Raw genomic sequence first — 26,057 nt, 5'->3', positions numbered from 1 at the left:
GAAGAAACCGAATACTGTAAGGTGAAAGATAGCGCAGAGAGAAAGTGTGTGTGTGTGTGTGTGTGTGTGTGTGTGTGTGTGTGTGTGTGTGCAGGCTTTAAAGCTGATCTCAGCTCCTCATTTGTGTTTGATGGATGAAAAGTGTGCAGAGAGAGGACAGCTGTGGGGGTGATGCTCAGCTTCTCGGTAAGAGAAAATCACTTCCAGAGTTGAGATTAAGCCCCAACTCTGACTTTTACTGTGGTATTAAATCCAATAAAAGTCACAATAAAGCGTTCCTGCTGGAAAATTTATATTTAGATAGTATTTTATATGATCAGCAGGGCAAGGGAGTGTCCAAAGGCAGGCACAGGGTGGCACTGCCCCTTAGTGTATTATATTGATTTATTGATTTTAGATAGCAGTGTATAAAGAAATAAAGCACCCCCAACTACGCTGAAGTGACAAATAAACACTAAGTAATGAATAATTATGATCCAAAGGGGTACTTTTACTTTGGGTCTTGTAATTAAAAGTTAAAGTTTTTTTATTATTAAACAGGACTGTAGTTTTTACGTAAGTCTAAACGCGTTTCGTCACTTTTTTATATACATAACCCTGAAACTCTTGTGCAGTATCACTTTTCATGTAGTAGACCTGTTTGAGGACACATGGGGCTGCTGCACATGAGCCTGAAAATCGTGCCCAGTTTTCTCCACAGTATTTATTTCCCCGCTTTTTGCCATCCCAAACAATCCCGGAAACGCCCCTGCACTAGCCCGAGGATCCCTTAAAGTCTACCATGTATTTAAAATATTCAGTTACGTCCAGAAAACACATGGAGTCTACCGTCTTTCAGCTCCCCGCAAAGTGAAATAAAGAGGGAGTGTAAGGACAGAGGTGGGTGGGGGAAAGGGGCGGGGTTTTGGAGGAATCGCTTTGGTTTTACGCACCAGAGACGGCGCAGATGCTTCTGTCAGTGGAAAGCCGTCAGCTTTCAGCTCGCTGGAGTCCACGGTGGATTTAACTATCTGTCATCTCAGCAGAGCAGAGCAGAGCGGCTGGCTGAGGCTGCAGGTCCTGCAGAGGCTGTAGAGTCTCCTGTGAGCATCTCCAAAAACTGCTGGTGCGCCGAGAGCGGTACGTGTACATTTACTGACAGCTTCACAGCATAAGGAGGGGGGTAAAGGAGCAGCTTTAGGTAGCTTTACTGTGTGAAAAATGAATGTTTTTGTGAGGTCTAGTTTTATCCGCGGAGGCATAAACACCTGTCTTCGCCTGCTGCAAAACTAGTTACTGACATGTTTTAGTCATCGTTAAATATCTGCGTGGATTGAGGCTTTAAAATGAAAGGTTCCACTCTTTATGAAGACTCTCTTCATGACCCACTCATGGCTTTACTAATAGTTAGTAATTGATCAATTAAATGAGAAGCTTGCAGGTTGCCAGGTTGTAATAACTCACTCTAGTAATTAGGTTTAAAAGTGAATAACTGCTTAGTTGAATTAAAATGTGATAATTCAATGTACTCTAAAGCTGCACTGTTATCTTTAAAATGTGCCTTATTAGAAAGTGGACTCTAAAGTTATGTGGGACCGATATAAACCAAATCTTTGAAGCCAAAGGAAGTTCTTTTAGTGTGAGGAAATAATGATGCTATTTGGGGGTTTGGGAGCCTGAACATGGTCCAAATGAGTAACTGATACTGTGAATAAGTGCTTTTGAAGTCAGATTTATGAGAAAAAGAACAAGGAGACCCTTGAGGAAACACTTCCCCCCTCAAGAGCTGAACTGGCTCAGATGCCGGAGGCACACAAAGTAATATCTGGCCAATAAAATCCCACACAAACAAACATGTTTTGCACTCTAGTCTGTTTCGTGTTAACGAGGCCCTTCGGTCCTGTTCTGTTGGAGTGATGTCATGTCTCCATCAGATTACAGATTTTGTTCTGGAGACTGAGCAAACAGCTGCCCCCCCTGCCTCCGGCACTCATAGTTTCCATCACCGCACACCATCCCCATGTTCCAATCCATTAGGTCAAATTAATACATTCATTGAAACAATCATCTCCGATTGCGCTCTCACCCTGAAGAAAAGTGTTTTTGTTTCCTGCTGAATGGAATTCCTGACCTTTGTCTTTTTTTTAGAAAACAGAGGGCAGAAGAAGAAAAATGCCTTTTTGTTTTCTTTTCTTTCCCCTTCCCTTCATGGTGGAACCACACAGTGTTGCCACGTTTTGACCACAGTCACATTCCTCTGAAATTCTTGTGTTGGGTGAAGGTTGGTTGGCTCCAGCTCAGTGGAGATAAACCCCAGACTTAGAAAATAAAGGGAAAACTGTCAGAGAGGAGATGATTTTTACGACTGTCTGCCACACGTTCAGACCGTCAGTGTCATCGTGAGTCAGTCTCACACACATGCCTGTCTTTTCCATTTCCTAGTCCTGTTGTGCAGCTTGTGATGAGTTTGTTGGAATTTCAGGAAATTCTTCTTGCATAGCTCTCCTAAAAAAAAGGTTAAGCCAAGAGGCAGCTATCACTGTCATAATAATAAAAAACATTTAAAGTGTTTCACATAGATACATTAAAGAAGTGGACAAATCTCTCCATAAAAAAACACATTTAAGTACATGTTCATACATAAATTCATAGAAACAAGAAAGTGTGTGAAGAAGAGCCAAAAGTAAATGGTCTGGTTCTTATATAGCGCTTTTCTACTCTATTTGAGAACTCAAAGCACTTTATATAACTAACTCATTCACACAAGCACTTTTTCTAATCTGTTAGTGCGTATCTAACATTCATACACATTCACACTCCGATTGATGCATCAGAGAGCAACATGGCCAAGGATAGTTGACATGCAGACTGGGGGGAAGCCAGAAATTGAACCACCAACCTTCCGATCAGTGGATGACCGCCTGAGCTCCAGCCACCCCAAGTAAAGCGTGAATTATTTGGAAAATATTTGGTTCACCTGGACGCAGCGTTTTCAGCAGGAGGAACATTTCCTCACCCATCCACGTGACTTTTTCAGTCTCATCTAACTGCAGGCTTCACCAAACATAACTAGATCAAAACCAGCACCGTCACATACAACGTGAGCGATGAGATCAGTTTCACATTTGCTGATCAATGGCCAAGAACTGGAGGATGGATTAGCTCAATCGTTCTAAGATGGTGAAAGATACACTTTCCCTTGGTTCACTCCCATTTCTATGGCTTCACTCACTGCTGAAACCAGTGTTTGTCCACGATGTGTACAACCCCATCACTGACAGAGTGGCCCCTTGGCTGTAGGTGTAAATAGATATCTGGGGAGTCCTGACACAATCAGGCATCTTTTCAGTGTTGTCCCATTTGTTTAGCGCAGAGGTGTCAAACTCATACAGCCCACTTTCACCAGACCAGTGAAGCTCCCTTGACTGTCAATGTAAAAGAGTTTTTAACTTTTTCGTTAAGTTGCTGGAGAAGAGAAAGAAGTCCAGTTTTAACATTACGTCTCAATGTTGCTGTATTAAAGAAAGAAATCTGTGAGCACATCTCTTTTGGGCTTAAATTATAAGAAACCGTTGTGTACAATAAAGCAAAAAGTATCTGTTAATTCACAGAAAATGGCCTTTTTTAAAAAATCATTTTGAAACTAAAAAAATAAATAATTTATATGGAAGATAGTAGAAAATAAAAAAAAGATTTTTACTGTCATTTAATTGTTTGTCTATTACTCTGATGCAGTATGGCCATGGGTGAGGCTTTGACAGGTGGATTCTGGTCCCTAGACCTTATGTTTGACACCCCTGGTTTAGTCAGTGGTTGCTTGATTTCTCTTTTGTATAATTCAAAGCAATTCTTCTGCCACTTAACCACACAGGTATTTAACAGTTTACTACAACAGTTGCCTCATGGCAGTTAATATCATGAGGAAAAGAGGCTAAAATATCAGAGAAGGAGCCACAAAACCTGTGAGAAAGGAACTGGTGACAGTGAGAAGGAAGAACTGGCTTTTAACAGGAAGAGGCTTCAACCAGAACCAGGCTCAGAGAGGGGCTGCTGTCTGCTGCGACCTGTTGGGCAGTGAGAGGAGAGAGAAAAGAAGAAAGGAGGGTGGCAGCATTTCAATCAGGTTCAGGACTTTGACTGGAGCTTTGTAACTTCCTAATTCTTTTCATTTTCAGCCTTTCTGTTTTGTTCCTGCTTAGGATCATTGTGCAGTAGGACGATCAAATATGAGCCAAGCTTCAGCTGTCAGACAGATGACCTCACTGTTTGTTCAGTCTTTTTCTAATTGTTCTGTAACTTTAACCTTTAACATGCTAACTGAGGCCTGCAGAGTCTGAGATGTAGATCTGACCGGCTGCTACTTATCTTCTTAATTCCTGTGGAAACAGTGAAAGTATACTGAGTTTATACTGTCCTGGCTGTATTTAGTTAAGTGATGCGTATGACATGCACTTATGCATCAATGCTGCAAACAGCTAGCTTTGAGGCTGTGAGACAGAAAAAATACTTTTGACTATAACTGTCTCTACTTATTTACTCCGCAACACAAAGATGGAGCCCTGAACAAATAAATCCAATCCGTTTTCTTTTAACTGCTCATCCATCTCAGAGTTGCAGGCGTGGCTGGAGCTTATCCCAGCTGTCAGAGGGCACAAGGAAAAGCTAGACCGTGGACCGGCTGCCAGTCCATCGGGACAAATAAATCAAACAGTAAATATGAAACAGAGACAGCAGCTTCGGCACTCTGTCAGAAAACAGTTGTTACATTAACACCCAGGACTTGAACTCGATGTCCTCTGCTCGCTGACAGCTGATGGGAAAGTGTTTACTCGTGTATTTGTGTTGGATTATAGTCTTCTGTAGACTATTTAAGATCAAGCTTACTGTTTATTTTTTTTTCAGTCTTTTTCCAAGTTAAACAACCGCGTTGCCAAAACAAACCTAGTTTTAAGAGACTCCACAGGTCCACTTGATTGTAATCTTTGTTTTGAATCCTTCTTTCTACTTTCTTTCCTTTCATCTTTATTTCAGTGTAATATTTAAATGTTTTAAGTCGATTTTGGGCCGTACTGCTCAGCTCGGGGGTTTGCAGTTTCAGTACAGACACTGATGTTTCCTGAGGGATGAATTATAATGTCTCTTTGATGATCTCCTGACTGCTGTACAGTCAGTTTTAGTTAAATATCTCACAAACTGTTCAATTAATTGTCAAGACATTTGGTACAAACATTCATTTCCTCTCAGGATGAAGATTCCTCAGCTTTCTTCCAACTCATCATTCATTGTTTTAACCGTGTACTGAATATCAGAGGTTCACAGGTACTACATCAGGAACAGGTTTTGATACAGGTGAGACTCAACAAAATGATGCGGCAATGGGAAAGGAATGTAAGCTGCACCTTTAGCAGGTGGTGCGCAGGTGGGTTGATGTAACTGGGATTGGTGAAGCCGTTTGTGGGCATTTGGTGGTGGATGAATGGGGCTGTTGAAACATCCATCCATCCATTCTCTTCTGCTTATCCTTGTCAGGGTCATGGGGAGGCTGGAGCCTATCCTAGACCCTGGACAGCTGCCAGCCTGTCACACGGCTAAACAACCATTTGCACTCAGTTTCACACCTATGGGCAATTTAGAATGACCAGTTAACCTAACCCCACTAACTGCATATCTTTGGACTGTGGGAAGAAGCCAGAGTACCTGGAGAGAATATGAAAACTCCACACAGAAAGGGCCCAGCCAGGTGGTGGAACTCAGGACCTTCTTGCTGTGAGGCAGCAGCGCTAATCACTGCACCACTGTGCTCCCCACACCATAAATGTACAGTTATTTAATCGCAGAGTCATTTAGTCCATGTGGATCCCCAGTGATCTGGAGCCTGTAGCCACTGGGTCATAAAAATAATTTGGAATAACTCATAAAAATTGTTTAATTTTATTAAATAGTGCAAAAGTCTTGCACCATCCCTAATTTCTTTATATTTTTCTTCCAATTACTTTCTTGTATTTTTGAAAGTGTTGTTGAGAAATATGTTTCTTTCTGAAGTCTTTAACACTTTTTCTTTAGACGCTGGCTGTTTTAAGTCCAGGCCGTGTATCTGACCGCTGATCCCTGACAGATGAATTATTCAAACAGAAAAAGGCACCTAACACAAGAGATGAACCAGTGTGTCTGCAGTTTTAAATGATATCTTTAGGCACTTTGTTAATAGCGGCCTGATGCAAAACAACAACAACACATGTTCCCATTTCTTTAGCTTCTGTAAAAACAAAAATGTCAAAGTTAACCCATTTAGACAGGAATGAAAGAGTAATTTTGGACAGCTTGACACGATTGTGACACATCACATCATTCTGTTGTCAAATCCTTCTCAGGGTGGAAAAAAGCTTTCTTGCTGTGTAGCAGTAAAGCTCTGAGTCAATCGACAGAGACGATGATGCTAACACTTAATTGGTGTTAAGCTTTTGAGGGGGACCTTATAAGGGATCCCTGGCCACAAAAACTTTGAGAACCCTTGATTTAGTCTGGCCAGCTGTAAAATCTCCAGAGACACCAGCAGAAGGCTAAAAACAAACTGATGAATTGAACTTAAACTGCATTTTTCCACTGTTCAGCAACATTTCCAGAGTCTTGTCAGTGGTTAAAGTTTGCTTGCGTGAACTTAAAGGAACGGAGTGGAAAATGTGGCTAATTTAATTTTTTGAGTAAAATTTAATCAACAGTGCTCATAAAATAAAGCACTTTAAAGGTTAAACTGGTTAAAATCATGCAATATTTAGCTAAATAATTACAAAAGGTTTGATACAAATATATGTAATATATATAAGTATGTGTATCAAACACCTCTTAAGGAGTGCAATCCCTGGAAGCACTCGTGTGGCCGTCACAGACCAAACAGAGTCACTAAAATCTGAAGAATTAAAGCAAAGAGAGGTAAAGTAATCTTTATGAACAAGTGATTTTATGTGACTGTGAATGGCAGCATAACACTGAGTGGGCTATGACAGAGTGGGAAATATAGAGCCAGAGCCTGCACCGTCCTGCGTACGTGGACAGGACCGCTCCTTTGTGTGCGAGTCCTTCAGGTCCGAGGGTGAAACACGTTTGCAGTAGTGACTCTTTCAATTGTTTGACTGTGAAATGTTTGTCAGCTGAGTCGACAGTAGCAGCTGCAGCCCACATTGTTTCCACAGATAAACAAACAGCCAGCTGGAGACTGAAAACTAAGCTACACACATCTTTAAAAGAACTTTATTTCCTCGTGTTTTTGGATTTAATGACGCAGGCTGGGTGGCATTAATATCTAATGATGCCTAATTAAATCACAGGTTTGAATCAAACGAACCAGACAAAGTTTACCTCACAGGAAATGTAGCTCTTCAGAGTTTAGCTGGAACTAAATGTATGATCTGCAGAAAGACAGACATTTATCATCCATACCGATCGTGTCGTTTTAATGGAGTTTAACCGATTACCAAAGACACAGTCACAGTTTGTTTATAATCCCCTTGAGTCGCTGATATTGAATCTGACCTTTCAAGGATTTCACAACTGAAACTGCAGCTTTTTTCCCTTCTTCTTCTTCTTCTTCTTCTTCTTCTTCTTCTTCATCTTCTTCTTTTTTTTCCATGTGCAAGTAACCAAAATACTGTAACCGATCTGCCAGCTCAGTGTCTCAAAATAACATCAGTGTTTACAGCAGCAAGGAGCAATTCATCCTGATGAGCTCTTTAATCAGAGCCAACACAAACGACAATGTGTGTTCATGTTGATTTGTGTGCCTGCAGCCGAAATTGGCCATGTGATCTGCAGGAAGCCACGCCACATTGAGCGTCTTTGTACTTGAGATGAAAGGAAGCAAAGTCATCTGACGGCCTTGAGAGACCGGCCTTGTTCTTTTTCATTTTACTTTCTATCGGGCTATAGTTGAAACCAAAAGGGTGTCGCTTTGTTTCCGTGCTGCAGGGCTCTATTGTGGGTGCTGTCAATATTCTCATTCACCTCAGACAAATCCAGGTTGTGTAATGCAGCAGTCGCACAATATGAGGACTGTTTGGAGTTTTGCAGGCCGTTAAAGCGCCCTAATCCATTTCGGGGGGGAATAAACACTGAAGTGGGGTGAGGTAATTGAAAACCAACTTTGTCACACACTTTCTTATAGTCTGTGGATTTTTAAAGGGTGTTACTATACAGAAGAAAGAGGCTATTGTATTGTTAAGTTTATAAGAGGAAAAAAGGCAAACCTGATATATTTAGTGAACTTTCTTTAGGATTATGAGACAGGACTATATACACTATATTCACATGGTTAGTTGCTGGTGAGACACAAGTGTTCACAGTTAAACCACTTGTGAAACTGATGAATGTGGGGTAGGAGATCACAAAGGCGGGAAAGAGAGAAAAGCAGGAAGTAAGACCCATGAGAAAACTAAAAGGAAGTAGCCAAAAGAGAAATAAGTAAATAACACCGAGTCATAAAGAGTACAAGTGTACTCACACTTGGGCTACCTGAGCGTGTTTAACCTCTAAAATCTAAATATGGTTAAATTATCTGTTCCGTTAGGATGGCTGTGGCTCAGGAGGTACAACGAATCATCCATATTGGAAGGTTGGTAGATGTATTCCCTGGCTACTACAGTCTGCATGTCAACGTACCCTTAGGCAAGACACTGAACCCCAAGTTCCCCCAGTGCATCCATGTGAGTGTTTCTGCGACTGACAGACAAAATGCTTGGGGATAGAAAAAAGGCTCGCATTAATGTGTGTGTGTGACTGAGTGAATGAGGCTTGTAGCTTTTGAGCGCTATGTAAGAATACCAGCCCATTTACCATTTACCACTCCATTGCCTGCTTCAATAACTGGACACGAGCATTGTTCAGCTGGACTTGGGCACAGTCTGCAGGACGTGGCATGATCGCTCCAACTCTTCCTCAACTCTGGCTGCCTCTAAAAAGTTTGTCCCCACTTATCCAATCAAGTGACAGCGTGCATAAAAGCATCATAGCATAATCTTTTATATTCAGCAAAACGACTTTTCAATGTTAAGATTCTGCGGTGAGCGGAAGTGTTTTTGGGTTGTTGCAGTGCAGCTGGGTGAGGCAGTCGAGTGTGAGTACAGCCTAGCACTAAACATTATAACTCAGATAGGAAAGAAAAGATACACAAATATAACAGGGACCATGGCAGGGTCAGTTTGTTGAATTGTCCAGCAGACAAACACTGTCACCCTAATGTTAAACCAAACTCAAAGGTCAACATTATTTTGGTGCTAGAGGAAAAGGCACCCGGGTCATACTCTTTAGCTTTTTTTAAAGACCTTTTGTCTGTTTGGCACAGCCTAAAGAGGTTTATGTATGAGCCTTGATTTGAAGGGAAATATTCTTCCAGTTTCTGAAACTGTGCTTGTTTAGTGTGCGACTAAAACAGAACCTAAACGCTGGCAAACTGTTGGCTATTAAAAGGTTAAAAATTTTATGCGCATTTTAGTCTGGAACAGTTTCTCGACCATCATCGTCATCTCTGGAGCCACTAATTTAAAAAAAAATTGCCTGTTTTCTTAGCTGCTTACCAGTTTGAACTGTTGAAAGAGGCTCTGTTTTCAAATGTGGAGAAAGCGGCGACTGTAATTTAAAATAAAACACATTAAAAACATCCTTCTTTAGACACACTGGAGGGTGTGCCGGTGAGTTTCAGGTGGCTGAGGGGAAAAATACCCAAAAAAGGCTCTGAGCCTCTTTTATATGGCATGACTTAATATTTTTGTGCCTGTGACAGATTTAACACGTTCCTCATATATGCTTTGCTTGATTTTATTGCATGTGACAGTGGTTTTCATCATGGAATAATCTGGTTTGAGAACCCCAGACATAAGTCTAAATTCCTCCGCAGGGAAAGTAAACACTAACAACCAGACGAGCAGATTTCCTGGCTCCTGTCGCAAGAAACCGTCACATTGCTGAGGAGTAAAACGACAGAAGCAAGCCATGAAGGGACTTTAGACAGGCGGCTGATCCTCTACAAAGTGCCGCGAGCCGCGAGCCCGGTAAATCTCTCTCCAGGGCAGACGGCGTATCAGTGAAAAATTCAACATGTGCAATCACCGAGGTGAATTGTGGGTTTAAATGGTTTAAGCAGATGTGCTACTTGAGTGTGAGTTAGAGTACTCAGACAGGATGGATGACTGTTTGGTTTAATGTGTCATGAAGAGAACAGCGTGACATGAATTCCCGGGTGCGGTTGCAGAGGACACCTGTAAATTGATTACCTCTTAAACAAGGTAATTACTACGAAGTCAGTTGGTGTTTCAGACAGCTGAGTGTGTCAGCCTGTCTGGATGGTATGCAGATAAAGTCATTCTTGTCTGATTGGTTATTGCTACATAAGCATGGCGTTTCTGGAGGCGTTCAGAGGAATCTTGTCTCACACCTCATTCAAAATGGTTTGACATCACTCCTTATGAGATATCTACCTGCTTTCATTTTATATAGTTAATTTGTCATTTTGTGTCAATTTTGTGTCAATTTTGTGTTCAGTAAACGAGGTAAAAAAAAGAAAGAAAGATAAAGTATGTGTATATCTGTGCAAAGGCAAGAGACAAGTCTCTGCAGTTCACAAAAGAAGGGAAAGGTCTGCGCGCCCACAGCTTCCGTTTGATGACGTTGAATCCCTTTTTAAAAAGCCTTGTGAAGGCGGCATTCCAGTTCATGGGCTCTCCTTCAGGCATGGAAAATGTTATCTGTGTAAATCAAAATCCGCCTCTTAAGAAATCAAAAGTTACACAGAAAAAAAACCCTCCAGGTTTTACTTTGTGGGTTTACTTTTCTTTACTTGGCTTCTCGTTCTATTTATATATGACATATAAGGTGTACTTAATATACACTTATTTGCATTAGACTAGTGATTTGGTCACTTGGTATGTTGGTCAGCTCTGGTGCCTCATAGCAGGAAGGTCCAGGCTGGAGCCTTTCTGTGTGGTGTTTAGATCGGTTCTCTCCGGGTACTCCAGCTTCCTGCCATGGAAACCAAGACATGCAGGTTAATTCTAAATTGGCTGCAGGTCTGAATGTGAGCGTGAATGCTTCTCTATCTCTAGAGTGGCGACCTGTCCAGGGTGTACTCCGCCTCTTGCCTTATGACCACTGGGATGGGCTCCATCCCACTTTGAATTGGGTAAGTGGGAAAAAATGGATGGGTGAATGGACTAAAACGATAAGAAGTCCAAATCTCAAAGCACTGACTCTGTAATGTTGCTGATAATGGCGCTACTCAGCTCTTCAGCTCTGCAGCGTTATTGGAGACTGAAATTAAAGAAAATTAAACTTGGTGGTGTTGCTTTGCATTTATGCCTGATGCAAAATGCACTCGAACACTGAATTCAGTCTTGGTTTGCAGTTATAATCCTCTGCATTTTTCTTTGCTTTTGCTGAGATGATGGTACCAGCCATCTTTTGCATTTTGTAAAAACTTATTCCCATTATCTGCTGTTTTTATTTCACTGGTTTTTGCTTCTTTTCTGGACACATAAATATAATGGAGTGCATTTATATAGCGCTTTTCGGGGCCCTCATAGCGCTGTACAATTCCACTATTCATTCACTCTCACACACTGGTGGAGGCAGCTACAGTTGTAGCCACAGCTGCCCTGGGGCAGACTGACAGAAGCGAGGCTGCCATATCGCGCCATTGGCCCCTCTGGCCATCACCAGTAGGCGAAGTGTCTTGCCCAAGGACACAACGACCGAGACTGTCCAAGCCAGGGCTCGAACCGGCAACCTTCCGATTACAAGACAAACTGCCAACTCTTTGAGCCACTATCACCCTAAATATGTATGCAGCCATGATGATGAGCATCTCCTGTAGTTGCTAAAAATCTTGCATTTCTATAGAAGTCTACACCCTCTGCCCCTTTGATCTGTGACCTCAGTGAACACCTTCATAATGACTTTACAGGCTCAGTTTCTAGTTTCAGGACACATTGCAAAATTAATTTTATATCTTATCATCATTAGAGTGGCACCCCATGTGACTGACAAGACTGTGAGTTTCCAGTCAGGTCTGCCTCTGGCTCATCACATCTGGCCTTATGATACCAAGGCGGCGATGGTGATGGTGAAAACATTCAGGTTGAGGCTTCACTGTGGGTCACTCCAGTCACTCCAAATTATTCTGTGCCACTCTCATGTTTGTGTGTGGATCTGGAACAGAAAGATAATACATTCACTAAAGAGACCGGTTGTGATGCCCCGGCAACCACTAGTTGCTAGGGAAAGATGAGTAGTTCCACACTGACCACGTAATGCATGAAAATGTGAATTTGAGTCACTTAGCAGTTACTGGACGTCTCTAAGCCTGTGTGAGTGAGGCTTTAAATATTGTGAAATGGAAGCAAGGCAAAACATGTGTCTCATTCTGTATTCATAGCTTGTTTAATCCACGTTTGATGGTGTTTGACATTTCTCTTAGTAAGGAGATATGCCCTAACAGGTTAGCTTTAGGCATGTTCTAAACTTTATTTGCACATGCTCCCACTAAGCTGAACTAATCCTGCTGGTCCCACGTGCATTCACAGCCTGTCTCACCCTGTTTTCTATTGTATAGATGACAATACAGCTTGAGAGTTGTACTGTCCTACAGGAGCCATGAAATCTTGTTTCAGCAGTGATGCATTTGAACACCGGTCCCATTAGAATTCCCGACTGGAAGCCTACAGGAGAATTTGATGAAAGACAACAGCTGGAGACTACAAATGTGTTCACAGATGTTGTGGTCCAGGAAGAGAAACATGAAGCGCTAAAATGCGGAGACTATGTCCGGAAGGAAAGCTATTGTTCTATCACTGCATTCAGCGCAGACACGAACGGACGAGAATAGAAACTAAAGCCTCTTTAGACGATTTAGGAGGGAAGTTGAGCTGATTTCTCCATCCAGACAGAAATGTGACAGAAGCCAGACGTTGGGATGTAATGGTTTTTTTTTTATCAGTTTGCTTTTCCTCCATGTTTTGTTGACCCGGCTTGGTGGCCTTTAAGAGGAAGCGGCGCTGTTATCTGCGAGGAGGGAGGGGGTCCTCCACGTTCCCCTCCTGGAGAAAATGTCCTGGAGGAGCGGGAGTTTCTGCTTCTGGCATCTTTGCCGACCATGACCGAGAGCAGACAGTGTTTATTCTTTTCATGTTTATCTGAAATTACTGCATCGCTGGTTATTTGAAACAAAATGTTTGATAGCGCTGGACACGAGGAATGTAAACTGCACTTCCACCATCACTCCTTAACAGACCAGATGCAAATACTTGGAGGTTACAGAGCGTGAAGCAAAAAGCTTCAGAACAACACTTAGTTCATGCCAGCCGAACACTAAAAACACTTGCGAGCGGCCTTCTTTAGTTCGCGTGAGCTCTGGGTCTTCTCATCGTTACGTCCGAGTCGGTGATGAAGAGAGGAAGAGGGGGGCTTGGCTCATTCCTTGATCCCTCGGGGAGATTTGAAAGTCTCTCAGCTGCACTGTGTTGAACCTTTCCGACTTTACAGAAACATGTCAAAGCCACTCTTCGCCCAAAATAGGTTAGGCCTCTTTAAGTGTTTTTTTTTTTTACGTGCAGTGATCCTGAACACGACCATATCCCCAAACTGGAGACCTTTTCTTATCTGTGATCCTCATTCACACCGCATATATCTTTTCAAGCCCATGTCTGTCCTGTCTTAAATGTTTTCAAGAGGATATTTAAGCCTCCCGCACTTCATTTCCTCACTCATTTCCTTTTGCTGCTGCAGAAAATAAGGGTCACATGCCCTCCTAATGCCTGTCTGTGTGCTCAGTAATGACAGCGGGATGTCTGTGTGCCCGGCCTTATTTCCACCTGTTCTTCCTCTGCACTACGACCTGCCACTCTAGTCATTTGTAGATTCAGCAAACGGTGAATGTAAGTTCATCATTTAGGGACTGATGCAGAGCTCAGAAAAGCCGGCTGAGCACAGCTTTAAAGTTGGAGTTGAAGTTAGAGGCTCATTCCACACAAAATCCATCTAATCTGAACAAAAATCCTGAACTGAGCCCTCCGAATAAGCCAGTTTTTTCAAAATTACAACAATTTTGGTCTATTAGATAAAGCCAGGTAGGACCTTACCTTCATACTGTGAGCATTTATCATGTTACAGACCCTCAAATTTAACTTTGGAAACTTTGAAAGCTTCATGCGGCTCCTGTGCTTATGAAGTTAGGAGGGCTCAAATGTAACACAAACTAAAAACGGTAAAATTTCAACCTCTTCAAAGGCTTGCAACTGAGGAATATTCACGCTGAATGCAAAGTTTTGCACGACTTTATTAAATATACTAAAGTTCTTGCTGATTTATAGAAGTGCCAGGTATATTTTTAACATGAGACGTGTCACATTTTCCAATGATGATTAAAGCTTGTAAAAAGATCAGATTTATTGCAGGAGTGCTGCAAACCCCACAGTTTTCATGGTTCACTAAAGAGCCAAACATAGAGCTTTGCAGTTTGCCAGTGTCTTGTCACTCATTCTTTTCTGCCTTGTGTGTATTTTCCTAGTTTCTTGCGATAGATGTTGCGTGTCCGAGTCTGCAGAAAAACAGTGTTCATGAGGAAGCTGTTGACAGAAGAAACAGACCGGACAAATGAGCTGTGTGGCCCTTGACACACAGTTCAAACGCAGATTAAAAAAAAAAGGGCTTGAGAGCCTTTGAAACTGAGAATGTCGTGTCAGTTCGCCTCCCAACAATTAATATTGTTTAGTCCCTCTTTTGTCAACGCCAAAAACGCCACAGGGGGTTTCATGCAGGAGCGAGTTGGGAGTGAGCTTTTACTCTCTGTGAGTAATGATGAAACGGGAGAAGCTTGTATATCATTACGGCAGTGAGTTACAATATATCAACATTAACTGTGTGCTTATTCAGCCCATTCTGTGCTTATAGCAGCTGAAGCACGGAGAGGTTCCTGAGTAATGTTTAACCTCAGACTGCAGTCTAACATTTTTCAGTAGATTAGCTCTCTCCTGTTGGCCTTTATTTCCTCACTGTATATAAAAAAATTAAAACCTTCTTCCTGCTTTCTCTCTGTGGCTTCCTAATCTCACTTCTCCTCCTCCTTCCTGTGCTGCATTCTTGCTGATATTGAATCCTAAACTGCGTCTGTGAATCATCTGTTTTTTGTTTCGTTTTTTTGCAGGAGGTCGGCTTAAGGAAGAGGCATCATCATGAGTGATCGGTTCGACTGTAAAAACTGCAACGAGTCCTTGTATGGACGCAAGTACATCCTGGCGGAGGACAATCCCCACTGCATCCCCTGCTACGACCGCCTGTACGCCAACACCTGCCAGGAATGCAAAGAAATAATTGGACACAATGCAAAGGTGAGCTCGCATTATACACTGTTGAAAGATTTAAGTATATCTGCTCAACCTTGTACTGTTATTTTAACTGCAAGTTACCATCAGACATAATTTAGAAGGACTTTTATACTGCCTGACTTTACTTAGATGGAGCATTAGGCTTTTAAATGGAAAATATGAGAGTATTTTAAAAGGCAGAGCTGCAGCTAACTAAATGGATTGGTTATTTAGTCTGTTAAACTCCCATCACAGTTTCTTGGAGTCCTGGAGGAAGACTATCTGAAGAAAAGAGAAACAGGAGTTATAGCTGTGCATCTTTGTCCAAACTTTATTGGATCTATGTCACACGGTGTGGATTGGAAAGAATTTATAAGTCTGCTGAAATTGCAGAGTTTCAGGGTCTATGCACATACTCATAGAACCGAAGTTACATCCAGTAACAACTATGTTTCTTGCTGAGCTTTTGTTAGGTATATTTTCTTTTGTTAGGAATATTTTTTCCCCGTTACACTACTTCAGGTAGGCTGTGACATCATTTAAAGGCCAATGCCCATTCCATCTGATGGTTGCTTCCTGAAGTTCAAATCACCTGAAACTGATTCCATGAACATGAAAATGAATTTACCAGAGTTCACCAGATCTCAATCCAATAGAGCACCTTGGGGATGTGAACAAGAGATTCACATCAAAAGTTAAGAAAAGCAACTCAACCTGCTCTGTATGCTCCCAGTTTGGTCTATCCCTCCATCACTCCCTGCTGTTTCAACCCCCTCACCACCCCCACCATCCACCCCTAGGCTCCATCACTCATCACTCCCCAATTTACAGTGTAACATACTTGTGGGAAATGATAAGCAAACATCTCCCTGGAGCCGGCAGGCAGACGTTTGGGTGGTGGAGGAGTCATAACTCCTCAGTTTACTGTGCATCAGGTTTGTGGGAAGTGATGGAGTCTAGATGGTAAACTATAACGATGTAATGTCGCTCTAATAAATCAAGCATTTGATCTACTATTTTCAATCTGCTCTGTCATAATTAAGATGCACATAAAACCTGAATATGTACGTAAATAAAACAATTTATATATGTGAAAAAACTGTCATACTATCCAGTAAAAGTAGTTTTTACACTGTAGCGTTGCCGCTTTTACTTAAGCAAATGTTTCTTCGTCCAATAAAAATTGTGCAAGTCGGAGTCCTTTACAATAATTTTTCCAGCTGCTGTGCCTGGAAAACATAACTCTAGTTACAGACCACCAAATTGTCAGTAATCCCCTTTAAGTTGTCCAAAAGCTTTAGCTGAGTGAAAATTAAAAACACTGTCCTGAAGGAAACACCCACAGACGCCACCAGGCCACCAGTGTCCTGTGAGTTATGGACTCCCTGTGAGGGAGCGCAGTAAATTACAGTCCTGCTTGCTTTGGCTGCACAACACGTAACAGCACGCATCGCTCATCCCGTTCCCTGCTGTGAAACCCCATGCCTCAAAAATACGTTTTTCACCCACCGTTCAATGGAGCCATTTATCACAGAGCTCGCGTGAACTGCATGTGAACTGGAACACAAGCAGCTGTTACGGAGAGAAAATACAAAGTGAGTTATTCTGATTTTTAAGAAAATAATGATGAAGAAAGGGGGAACGCCTCTGTTAACTCTTCTGTTTGGAGACAGCGGGGCGCTGTGGGCACATGATCTCTTGTCTTTTTATAAGAAACAAAAACAAATCAAGTCTAAACTTGTAGCCTACATTGTTTTAGTTCCCTGCTTTTGAATCAAACAGTGAAGCGGGACTACTGTATGTCCAGACAGGCTCAAGAAGTACAATTATTTTCAACTTAGCTGCTGCTGCACACTTACATCTATAAAAGAGTGCAGAAATACACTGTGTCACTTGCATTAAACGGTAAATAGTTTAGCACAGATAGTTGTAACCAAGACAAAATGACTCATACCTCCATAAAAGTATGTTTTGAGCTCTCTTGGCTATAGTGAGGCATCTTTCATCTGTCCATCCACAGTTTAAAAGAATAATTACTCCTCAGCATTTAATCAAATATGCATGCAATGATAACATAATGCAGAGGTGTCAAACGTAAGGCCTGGGGACCAGAATCGGCTCGGCAAAGGCTCCAATCGGGCCTCACTTCACAGCTGTGGAAAACGTGAAGAAAAGAGCAAATTTGAGACTTTTAACAGTATTTTCATAAGTTTTAGAGCTTTACACATTTATTTCTTACAATTTAAGAGTCAGAGTGACAGATTTCTTTTGATAACTACCACAGCATTTTGTTATGGTGTAGAAACACTGAGATGTACTGTTAAAATTGAACTTCTTTTCCTTATACAGTGGAACCCTGGCTTACGAAGACCCCATTTAACGAAAAATTCAAGTTACGAAGGCACTTAACGGCAATATTTCTGCCCATGGTACAGCAAAATGCCCGCGTAACGAAATAGATAAAATAGAAAATTAAAAAAAATTAAATTCCATAATGTTATGTACATATACACATACATATGTATGCATGCATACGTATGCTTTCTTCAACCTCCGCCACCTCCTCCTCCACCAAGAACTTTGTCTTCAGCCAGCATTGCCTCACTCAAAAGGCGATGGAAAAAGGTGCTTCGACTTACGAAAATTTTGACTTACAAATTAATTTCGGAACGAATTAATTTCGTAAGTCGGGGTTCCACTGTATTGACAAATATCAAGGATTAAATGTATAAATAACACTTCTGTACTCTGATAAAAGGGGAGTTTTGTTGGTCTTTCCAATTCAGGATCAAAGTGGGATGCATCTGGCCCATGACGTAAAGTTGTGATCGAGATCAAGTAACATTTTTAAGAATCATCCACCCCTGTCCACACGTACCTCACTGTAGATATCCAGACAAAAGTGTTGTTAAGAATCTCAAGTTGAAAAATCTCTTTTTTTCTTTCAAGACAGACCTGACCAACAGGGCTGGACAGTAAATATAACACAATATAACACATTTACAGTATCATATGCAGTATTGTGTGCAGTAACAAGAGCAAGATCAAAAGCAGTCACATTAATGAAGAGAAGTGTTTTCTCACTCCTTGAAAATGGGCTCAAACTCCCTCGTCGAGGCCAGTTCTCACAGTTCCAGCTCCTTCTGTAGAATATTCCTGGGAGAAAAAGCGGAATATTTAAAAGTCTTTTTTCCTAATTCTGTTCTGACTCTGCAGACAAACATTTACAACATATTGCAAGACCGTAGGTAGTACTGGATGTGGTTTTTACACTTACAGGCACACAAATAAGCAGGAAACAACCCAAGCAGAGATTTAAATGCAAAAACCAACCAATAGGAAAGAGAGAACAGGGATGTTCATAGTTTTTACAGCCAGTAATAAAAGATAAAGCAACATGGTAAACAATATCCAGCCTCTATAGGTACTGGCCATGTTCATTCACAAAGAGCAGGTCCCTGTAATCCAATAAAGGTAAAAACACTGCAGACATGCTTCTCACAGCACCTAATTTGAGCTTTTGGGACATCCATGTGCCAGGAAATAAAAGTGGAAGCTCATTTCATGCCCAGATGCATTTCTTGCCACAATAAAAGCAACAATTTTCCCTTTGGAAGAATTCATACTGTTTATTGTGTGCAGTTCAACAAGCAAGTGAAGCTTTCTGCAGAAAGCTAAGGGCCATATCATGCATAAGAAATGATCACTGAAACTCTTTTTTTTGGTATCCACTTATTTGAACTTTTCACCATCTTGTTTTAAGTAGAAATGTTCATCCATCCACCTCTGTTTATCCAACTCAGCCTATCCCAGCTACCATAGGGTGAGGCGAAGAGCAGGTTTAAACCCAGTTCATCATCTTCATCAGGTTTCATTTTAGCTTCTTATTGTGTGCCTTTTTAAGCAGATAACCAGCAGATGTGTGTGTGCCACAAGAGCAGAACAGAAGAGAACAAAACTGCATTTTCGATACCCCGAGCTTCTTTAACCAATGACACGCTTTAATCTGAAGCTTCACATCTCTCGTCTTCCCTCAGGAGCTCTTCTATGAGAACAGACATTACCACGAGCATTGCTTTCGCTGCTTCCGCTGCGACCGCTCTCTGGCAGACGAGCCCTTCACCAGCCAGGATGACGCTCTGGTGTGCAGCGACTGTTACCGCAATGAATTTTCCTCCAAGTGTGTGGCCTGCGACAAGACAGTCATGCCAGGTAGAGACAATGTAGACAGGCTGTATCACTTTTTTTCCTTTCCACTGAACCATGTTCATAAGCCGCCTCCTCTGCAACAAATCGCTCAAACTCGAACGTTCACTGCCTTTCAGAGCCGATACCGGAAAGTTCACACCCTCTCTTTGCAGTAGTTATCAGGGAGGGTGACAGCTTAGATGTGACAGCGTGATTGTTTCCTCGCTCTGCTGAAATCCTCCCAGCAGAGTTCCTGCCGCTGTGAAGAAAACACGCAAAGTATCGGTGTCAGATGACTGAAAATTACACGGGCTTGTGGGTTGTGGATGTTACACCAGTTCTCTTCTTTAGTTTCTGATCAGACTGGTGTGCCTGCCCTCTTACCCCATTTCTTACATGTGCGGCCAAGTTCATGTTCAAAACACCGTCATGCTTTTGGGCTGCCTTTCAGGTCCCAAAAGTTGTAAAACAAGCTCAGTGATTAAAGGATCTGATGTCCAGTTTCATAAGCATAAGCATGACTGGCTGCCAGCTTCTCTAAACCTCAGTGGTGAGTGATTCTGAACTAAAGGGCGCTTACAAAATGGGTAAAACTGTGCTAGAAGGCCGGGGACATGTACGCAGCGGCTACGTTACTGCTTATCACGCTGTTTTGATGCACTGGAGCTGCAGCAATTTACCAGTGCCAAAAGAGGTTCAGCCATCACACCGAATCACCACTTTTGGTTTTCACAGACTTCGTATGAATGTTATCAGATTTCATTCCAGTTTGTATTTACAGCAGAGATCAAAGAGGAGCCAAGAGTTACACATGGAAAAACAACAACAAACGATCAAAAGTTTTTTGCTTTCGGCGTTGATTTTTTTTTTCCTCTCTTACAGGATCGAGGATGCTGGAGTACGACGGCTCCACGTGGCACGAGGACTGTTTCGCGTGTCACGGCTGTGAGAAGCCCATCGGTACAGAGGCCTTCATCCCAGACAAAAACAACTACTACTGCGTGCCCTGCTACGAGGGCAGGTTTGCTCCTCAGTGCAGCCACTGCAAAAAGGTGCAAAAATAATCTTATCGTTAAAACTTTCCTTTGGAAAATACCAGAATACACCAAACTATATCACTACAGAGTCCAAAATTACATTTTTTTCTCTCTTCCTGACAATTTAAACTCCTAAAATGTATAATCTACCACAAAAAATCTAGATGATCCAGCTTCCTGAGTAATCAACGCTACACAACCACTACACAACGTGTTTACAGAGCACCTGATGTCAAAAGGTTATCTGGAATGAACCCAAAGAAGGTGGATCATACAAAATAAACAACATAAGGGAAAGCACATAGAGTCCAAAATGCAAAACAGGAGAATACGAGACAGCAGGAAGCACACAGTACAACACAACAAGTAAACACAGGCAGCCTTAAGCTACTTAATCACACACGGTAATGTGGGAAGTGGAGTCAGCTGGGACAAACTAACACAGGCGTAGGTGTTTGCAGAAACGAGATGAAGACGGGTAAAAGTAACACAAGGAAACAAACAAACGACCATCAAAATAAAGCAGGAAGTGAAACGTGATAACGGAAACACAGACAGAAATGAACCTAATACAGGGGTACTGACAAATTAGGATGAAACTAAACTCTAAAACAGAGAATGAGACTGAAAAGGAAAAAATACACGAAGAAAACAAAAACTATAACCAGGAACTAAGAAAAAGGGAAAGTAAGACGCATAGTTTAAAAGGCTGTATGTAGCGCTGTACAGCAGATCTATCAATAGAGATCAGAGGTCAAATATATGATAGTTTAAATCTTTATGCAGTCCTTTCTATATTTTCACTTTATACAGCACACTCGTAAGAATCACAGTTTCTATGCAATGCTTTTTTTGTTGACCAATAAATCATTAAGTTGACCTTGAAGACCTCAGTGAATGTCTGTCAGATTTTAATGGATTGTTAACAGGATCCCACTCTACACCTCTACAAAGTTTTATGAGAATTCATTCAAAGCTTTTTCTGCTATTGTGCTTATAGACAGAATGCATGCATGCAAACAAAGGAACATAAGAAAATATTCAAATAAACAAAACTAGAAAGTCATAACTCAAAAATACGTTGTCAGCAACACACGACGCGACCATGAAAGCGCAAAGAAGTGATTGCTTATCCTGAAAAATGTATGTAGTGTGAACAAGTTTGTTAAACAAGTTCGCTTAGATTGAATTGAACAGATAAATGCACATATGTGTACACAATACAGCTAATCTAAATCTAGCTTGTTACAGTGAAGTCAGTGGTTTACATCCACCCATCGTGGGCATGAATATCATGGTAATTTTGGGCTTTTGAATTATTTCTTTGAACTGATCTTTTTCCAGGATGGAATGATTGTACAGCTTTAATGACTTTAAAAAACAAGAATCGGTACACAAGTTTGATTTATTTTGGATTTTCTCTAAATGTTTCTCCAGGCCATACAGTTTCTCACAACTGTGTGGCCTGAGGGCCACAATCGGTCTGGCAAAGAGTCCAAACCCGGCCACTGGACGATTTTGCAGAGTATAAAAAGAAGGAAGCCAAAATTTTGGACTTTTTATTGTATTTTGCGTCACACAGTTGGAAGTTAAGAAGGAATAACATCTTGATCTGTTCTTAAGTGGTGGTCCAGACTCATTTGTTCCCAATCAGAGGTCTTAATTACGCTAAATTTTACAGCCCATTTACCGACAAAGACATTACCTCTGACGTGCCATAATACAACAGCACCCAGTGATGCACGCTGATGGGTTTCTTTCATTTACTGTAGAAGCATTTCTTTGTAATAACATTAAATGGGCTGAATGTGGAAAAACTGAGATGTATTGTTGAAATTCCACCTGTATGTAATCTTAAAAGAAGCATAAACCCAATTAAAAACAAAGCCCACAGAAAAAGTCCTGAGCTATGTGCCAAATGTGTGGCAGGATCAGGAGCTTTAGAAGCAGGATTTTAATGTGTTACATGTCTTACTGACCCAGTTTGTGTCTCTCAGGCTCTGACTAAAGGAGGGGTGACCTACAAGGACGAGGTGTGGCATAAAGAGTGCTTTTTGTGCACGGGCTGCAAAACGCCGCTAGCTGGCCAACCCTTCACCTCGCAGGGGGAGAGTCCGTACTGCGTCAAGTGTTTCAGTAACCTGTATGCTAAAAAGTGCGCCGGCTGCAACACGGCCATCACAGGTTAGTAATAAGTGCATTCCCCCAGAGCTTACACAACGAGTTGGGGACTTGCGAAACGATGTGCATGCAGTGCTCCTGGTTTCATTTCTTTCAGGTCGGAGATACCGTGCGCCTCTCCTTTATCTGTTTTTCGTGTGTCTTCATGATCTTCTGTCAATAAAGGCCTAAACAGTTATCTTTAGCAAACAGGTTTCAGCAGGTCTGGTGACTCAGGGCTTAAATTCTGAGCCTCTCTGTGTCCTCTGTGTGGATTCTCCCTGTTATTCAAACAAATTAATTCACAGTGAATGCTTTTAATGTCAGACAGCAGCAGAAAAAAAGTCCAGTTTCCATTAGAAATGATTTAAACACATTGGATATAGCTGTGGATTGGAGAGTGAACCTTCAGCAGAGATGCTGATCTAAGGCTGGATGCTCCACTGGAACGGGAATGCTGCCATTGCGGAGTAAACTAAATGCTGTAAACACTTGTGATGGATATAAATGATAAAATTGTACTATAAACACCAGTAAAAACATGATTTTATTTACTTTAATCTTCAGAAACTGATTTTCTTGGCCAGTTCCACCAAGATTTGATCACATAGCATTCTTATGATGCTCATTTTGAGCTCCATGTGTTTATTCTTGGACTCTACTGGAGTAGCTTTGCATGATTGATCTTCTAAAGTAGTCCTCATTTATTCTGTGCTGAGGTCTTTTGGCCTCTGTCTAGCAAAAGCTTTTTAACTCCTCTCCCTTTCATCCAGTGTGTAACCCGTGTGCCTAAAATCACCACATTAGTAGCATCCTCTCTCTGTGACATCATACAGAGCCAAGAGTAGATAAACTGTGCAAAACTTGGCGCTTAGAGCAGTCTGAAGCCTGAACGTTTGGCTCACAGGGATTACATTCACATAAACTGAGCCATAATCACTCAGGCCTAAAGAGCAGCCCGCTCTCAGCCACAGGTGACCATGGAAAACAGTGATTGGCAAGTAGTTGCTGGAAGTTGCTAGCAGGTGAAAGTGGACATAAAGAGAATGCTGCAACAAAAATTTCTTTGGGATTTCTTTGGTCACTGGAAATATGGAGCAATCATTTTCTTAGTAAAAGCTGCACCTTCTGACATGAATTGGTTTCACTTGTAAATCACACCAGTTAATGTGAAGGTGAAAAGCTTGCATCACACTCAGCGAGTACATGGCACATTCATTTTTCCTCCAGCAACAAGAGGTTGCCAGATGATCCCATTATTTGAAACTTTGACCATCTATAATATGGGCTTCCACCACTGGAACTGTATATAAAGAAGAAATAAAGAAAAGTGTCCAGACAGTTAGCAAACACTAAAGAGCATCTCACACACATCTGATTTATTTTGTTTTCTCATGATTAATGTAAACAGTCATTTCCTTTAGCTCTGCTGTTGGCCACTACTAATTCATAAGGGAAATATTTCTCAGTTAATTGCAGCATTATGTTTTCTAGCTAGGCCAGCTCATGCTTTGCTCCATGTGTGCAGGAGTCTGTATATACTAAACACATAAATGCCTATTTCTTCAAACACCATCTCCACCAATGATGCCAAAATTTTCCAGAATTCCTGTGCTGTCCGAGCACATTGGTTGAGATCAAAATGCAAAAAATTATGACACAAAATTTAATGAGTCTTTGAGTTGTCTATAAAATTATGGCCAGAAAGCAAAATATTAACTGAAACTTATCATAAAGCTTGGTAAATCTAATTAAAAAGCTGCAGATTTAGGTGCTAGTTCTCTGCAGTATGAGTCAACTCATTGACTGTATTTAAGAGATGTAGCAAAGCTGTTGTGACGTCACCCACTGGTTTGAGATGTGGTATTTTGAAGCCTTACATTAGTAAATGAAGCTGTATTCAAAAGGCCTCACATTGACCTAGAGGCTCGTTTGTGACCCCCTAGCAACCTTGGGTTGTTAGGGAAAATATATATTTCCCAACCTTTTTGTGAGTGGTTGGTTGCTAGGTTAAATCAATGAAAAGAGAGTGATGGAAAAACTGCCATCACCAGTAGCTTGCATGGTAGATGCTGACTTGTCTGCAGATACTTTCAAACTAAAATGGAAATGGAGACTTTCCACCTTCAAACTAAAAGTTGAAGATGAAAAGTCGCTAGGTTGTTGTGGTTGCTAAGGGAGGTCACTGACTGGTCTCTTGGCACAGGGGAGTCTGTGAGGACTGACTCACTTTAGGAGTCAGCCCCAAGTGGCCACTAGGGGAACTGCATGTTTTTTTGGCCTCGGCTTAATTTTTCCAGCTCGGGAGCTTGCCTCATAATTTAACCTTGGTTATGGATAATGTACACAAGCAATCCAAAAACAAGCTACTGACTGAAGCGTCTTCATTTTCTCAAAACACACATTTAAAAATAATTTTAGAGACAACCACAAAGCTAAAAAAAAAAACAAAACAAAAGATCTACACATGGTGGAAACAAAGTACAAGAAGACTCATTATGAACTTTATCTTTTTCCATCATTAACTAAGATGCCAGAGATAAATGAGGATTTCAATTAAATGCTCTTGACCGCAGCTATGAGCTGCAATACTTGAGGGCACACAGAGCTGGCAGTGCTTTCCTTGTAGCTGCCAGCTGCTGATGTTATCACGAATTCACGAACGTTATTTCCGCAGTTTTACGAGGCTGTTATGAAAGCCTGCTTTCCACCCCGAATGAAAGAAAAAAAATCCTTTCATTGGTTGCTCATGTGCTGCGTGTTTGTATTTGCAGGGTTTGGAGATGGGAAGTACGTTTCTTTTCAGGAGCGGCAGTGGCACCAGCCGTGCTTCAAGTGCTCGCGTTGCTCCGTGTCGCTGGTGGGCTCTGGCTTTTTCCCAGACCGAGATCTGATTCTGTGCACAGACTGCAACAACGAAGACTGACCCTGCAAGGCCACGGCGAAATATCAAAGTCTGCAGCCTCCAGCAGAAGAAAACTTCTAACCCTCAGCTTTGCACATGCAGTTTCAACCATCACTCAGCCTAAAGCTGGACCAAAGCTCAGTTTTTACAACTGAAACCAGCTCTTAGCACACGGATGTGTATGTTTAGATGCAGAAAGTCTCGTGTATTACTTACTGTTTTTTTCTAAATGTTTCTGTTTTGCACATTAAAGAATTGAAAATATGCAAAAGATCTATGTAAACATCTAAATTAATGTCCCGTGCTTGGCAAAATTGTTCCTACTTTTTTACTGATTCTTTTTTAAGCAGTCAGTCTCTCACTATGTTAACACCTTTTCTTTTCAGCTTATAAAAAAGTTTTACTGCTGTACATGCAATAAGATGTCATTAAATAAACAGTGGA

At 41.5% G+C, this 26,057-nt stretch overlaps 1 protein-coding gene across 1 annotated transcript; it reads left to right on the top strand.

The window, feature by feature from the left end:
- The first annotated feature begins 940 nt into the window (after nucleotides 1-940).
- On the top strand, nucleotides 941-26,057 carry fhl3b (four and a half LIM domains 3b). The gene is made up of 6 exons (XM_085396162.1): nucleotides 941-1,119; nucleotides 15,164-15,347; nucleotides 19,361-19,535; nucleotides 20,394-20,563; nucleotides 22,546-22,732; nucleotides 25,483-26,057. The coding sequence occupies exons 2-6, from the start codon at nucleotides 15,192-15,194 to the stop codon at nucleotides 25,632-25,634; spliced, it is 840 nt and encodes a 279-aa protein (XP_085252288.1). The 5' UTR covers nucleotides 941-1,119; nucleotides 15,164-15,191; the 3' UTR covers nucleotides 25,635-26,057.

This window comes from Rhamphochromis longiceps, linkage group LG22 (genome assembly GCF_057381845.1).
Source record: "Rhamphochromis longiceps isolate RC_006_pf linkage group LG22, R_longiceps_female_GT1.1, whole genome shotgun sequence".
In the NCBI taxonomy this organism is placed as follows: domain Eukaryota; kingdom Metazoa; phylum Chordata; class Actinopteri; order Cichliformes; family Cichlidae; genus Rhamphochromis; species Rhamphochromis longiceps.
The sequence above is the reverse complement of the archived record's forward strand: the minus strand, read 5'-3'. Positions and strand labels throughout refer to the sequence as shown.

Bases quoted from the DNA above. Each gene is read 5' to 3' on its own strand.
- fhl3b (XM_085396162.1), top strand. From the start codon at position 15,192: ATGAGTGATCGGTTCGACTGTAAAAACTGCAACGAGTCCTTGTATGGA. The intron at 19,536-20,393 runs GTAGAGACAATG...CCTCTCTTACAG, and splicing joins CGACAAGACAGTCATGCCAG to GATCGAGGATGCTGGAGTAC. The intron at 22,733-25,482 runs GTTAGTAATAAG...TTGTATTTGCAG, and splicing joins CTGCAACACGGCCATCACAG to GGTTTGGAGATGGGAAGTAC.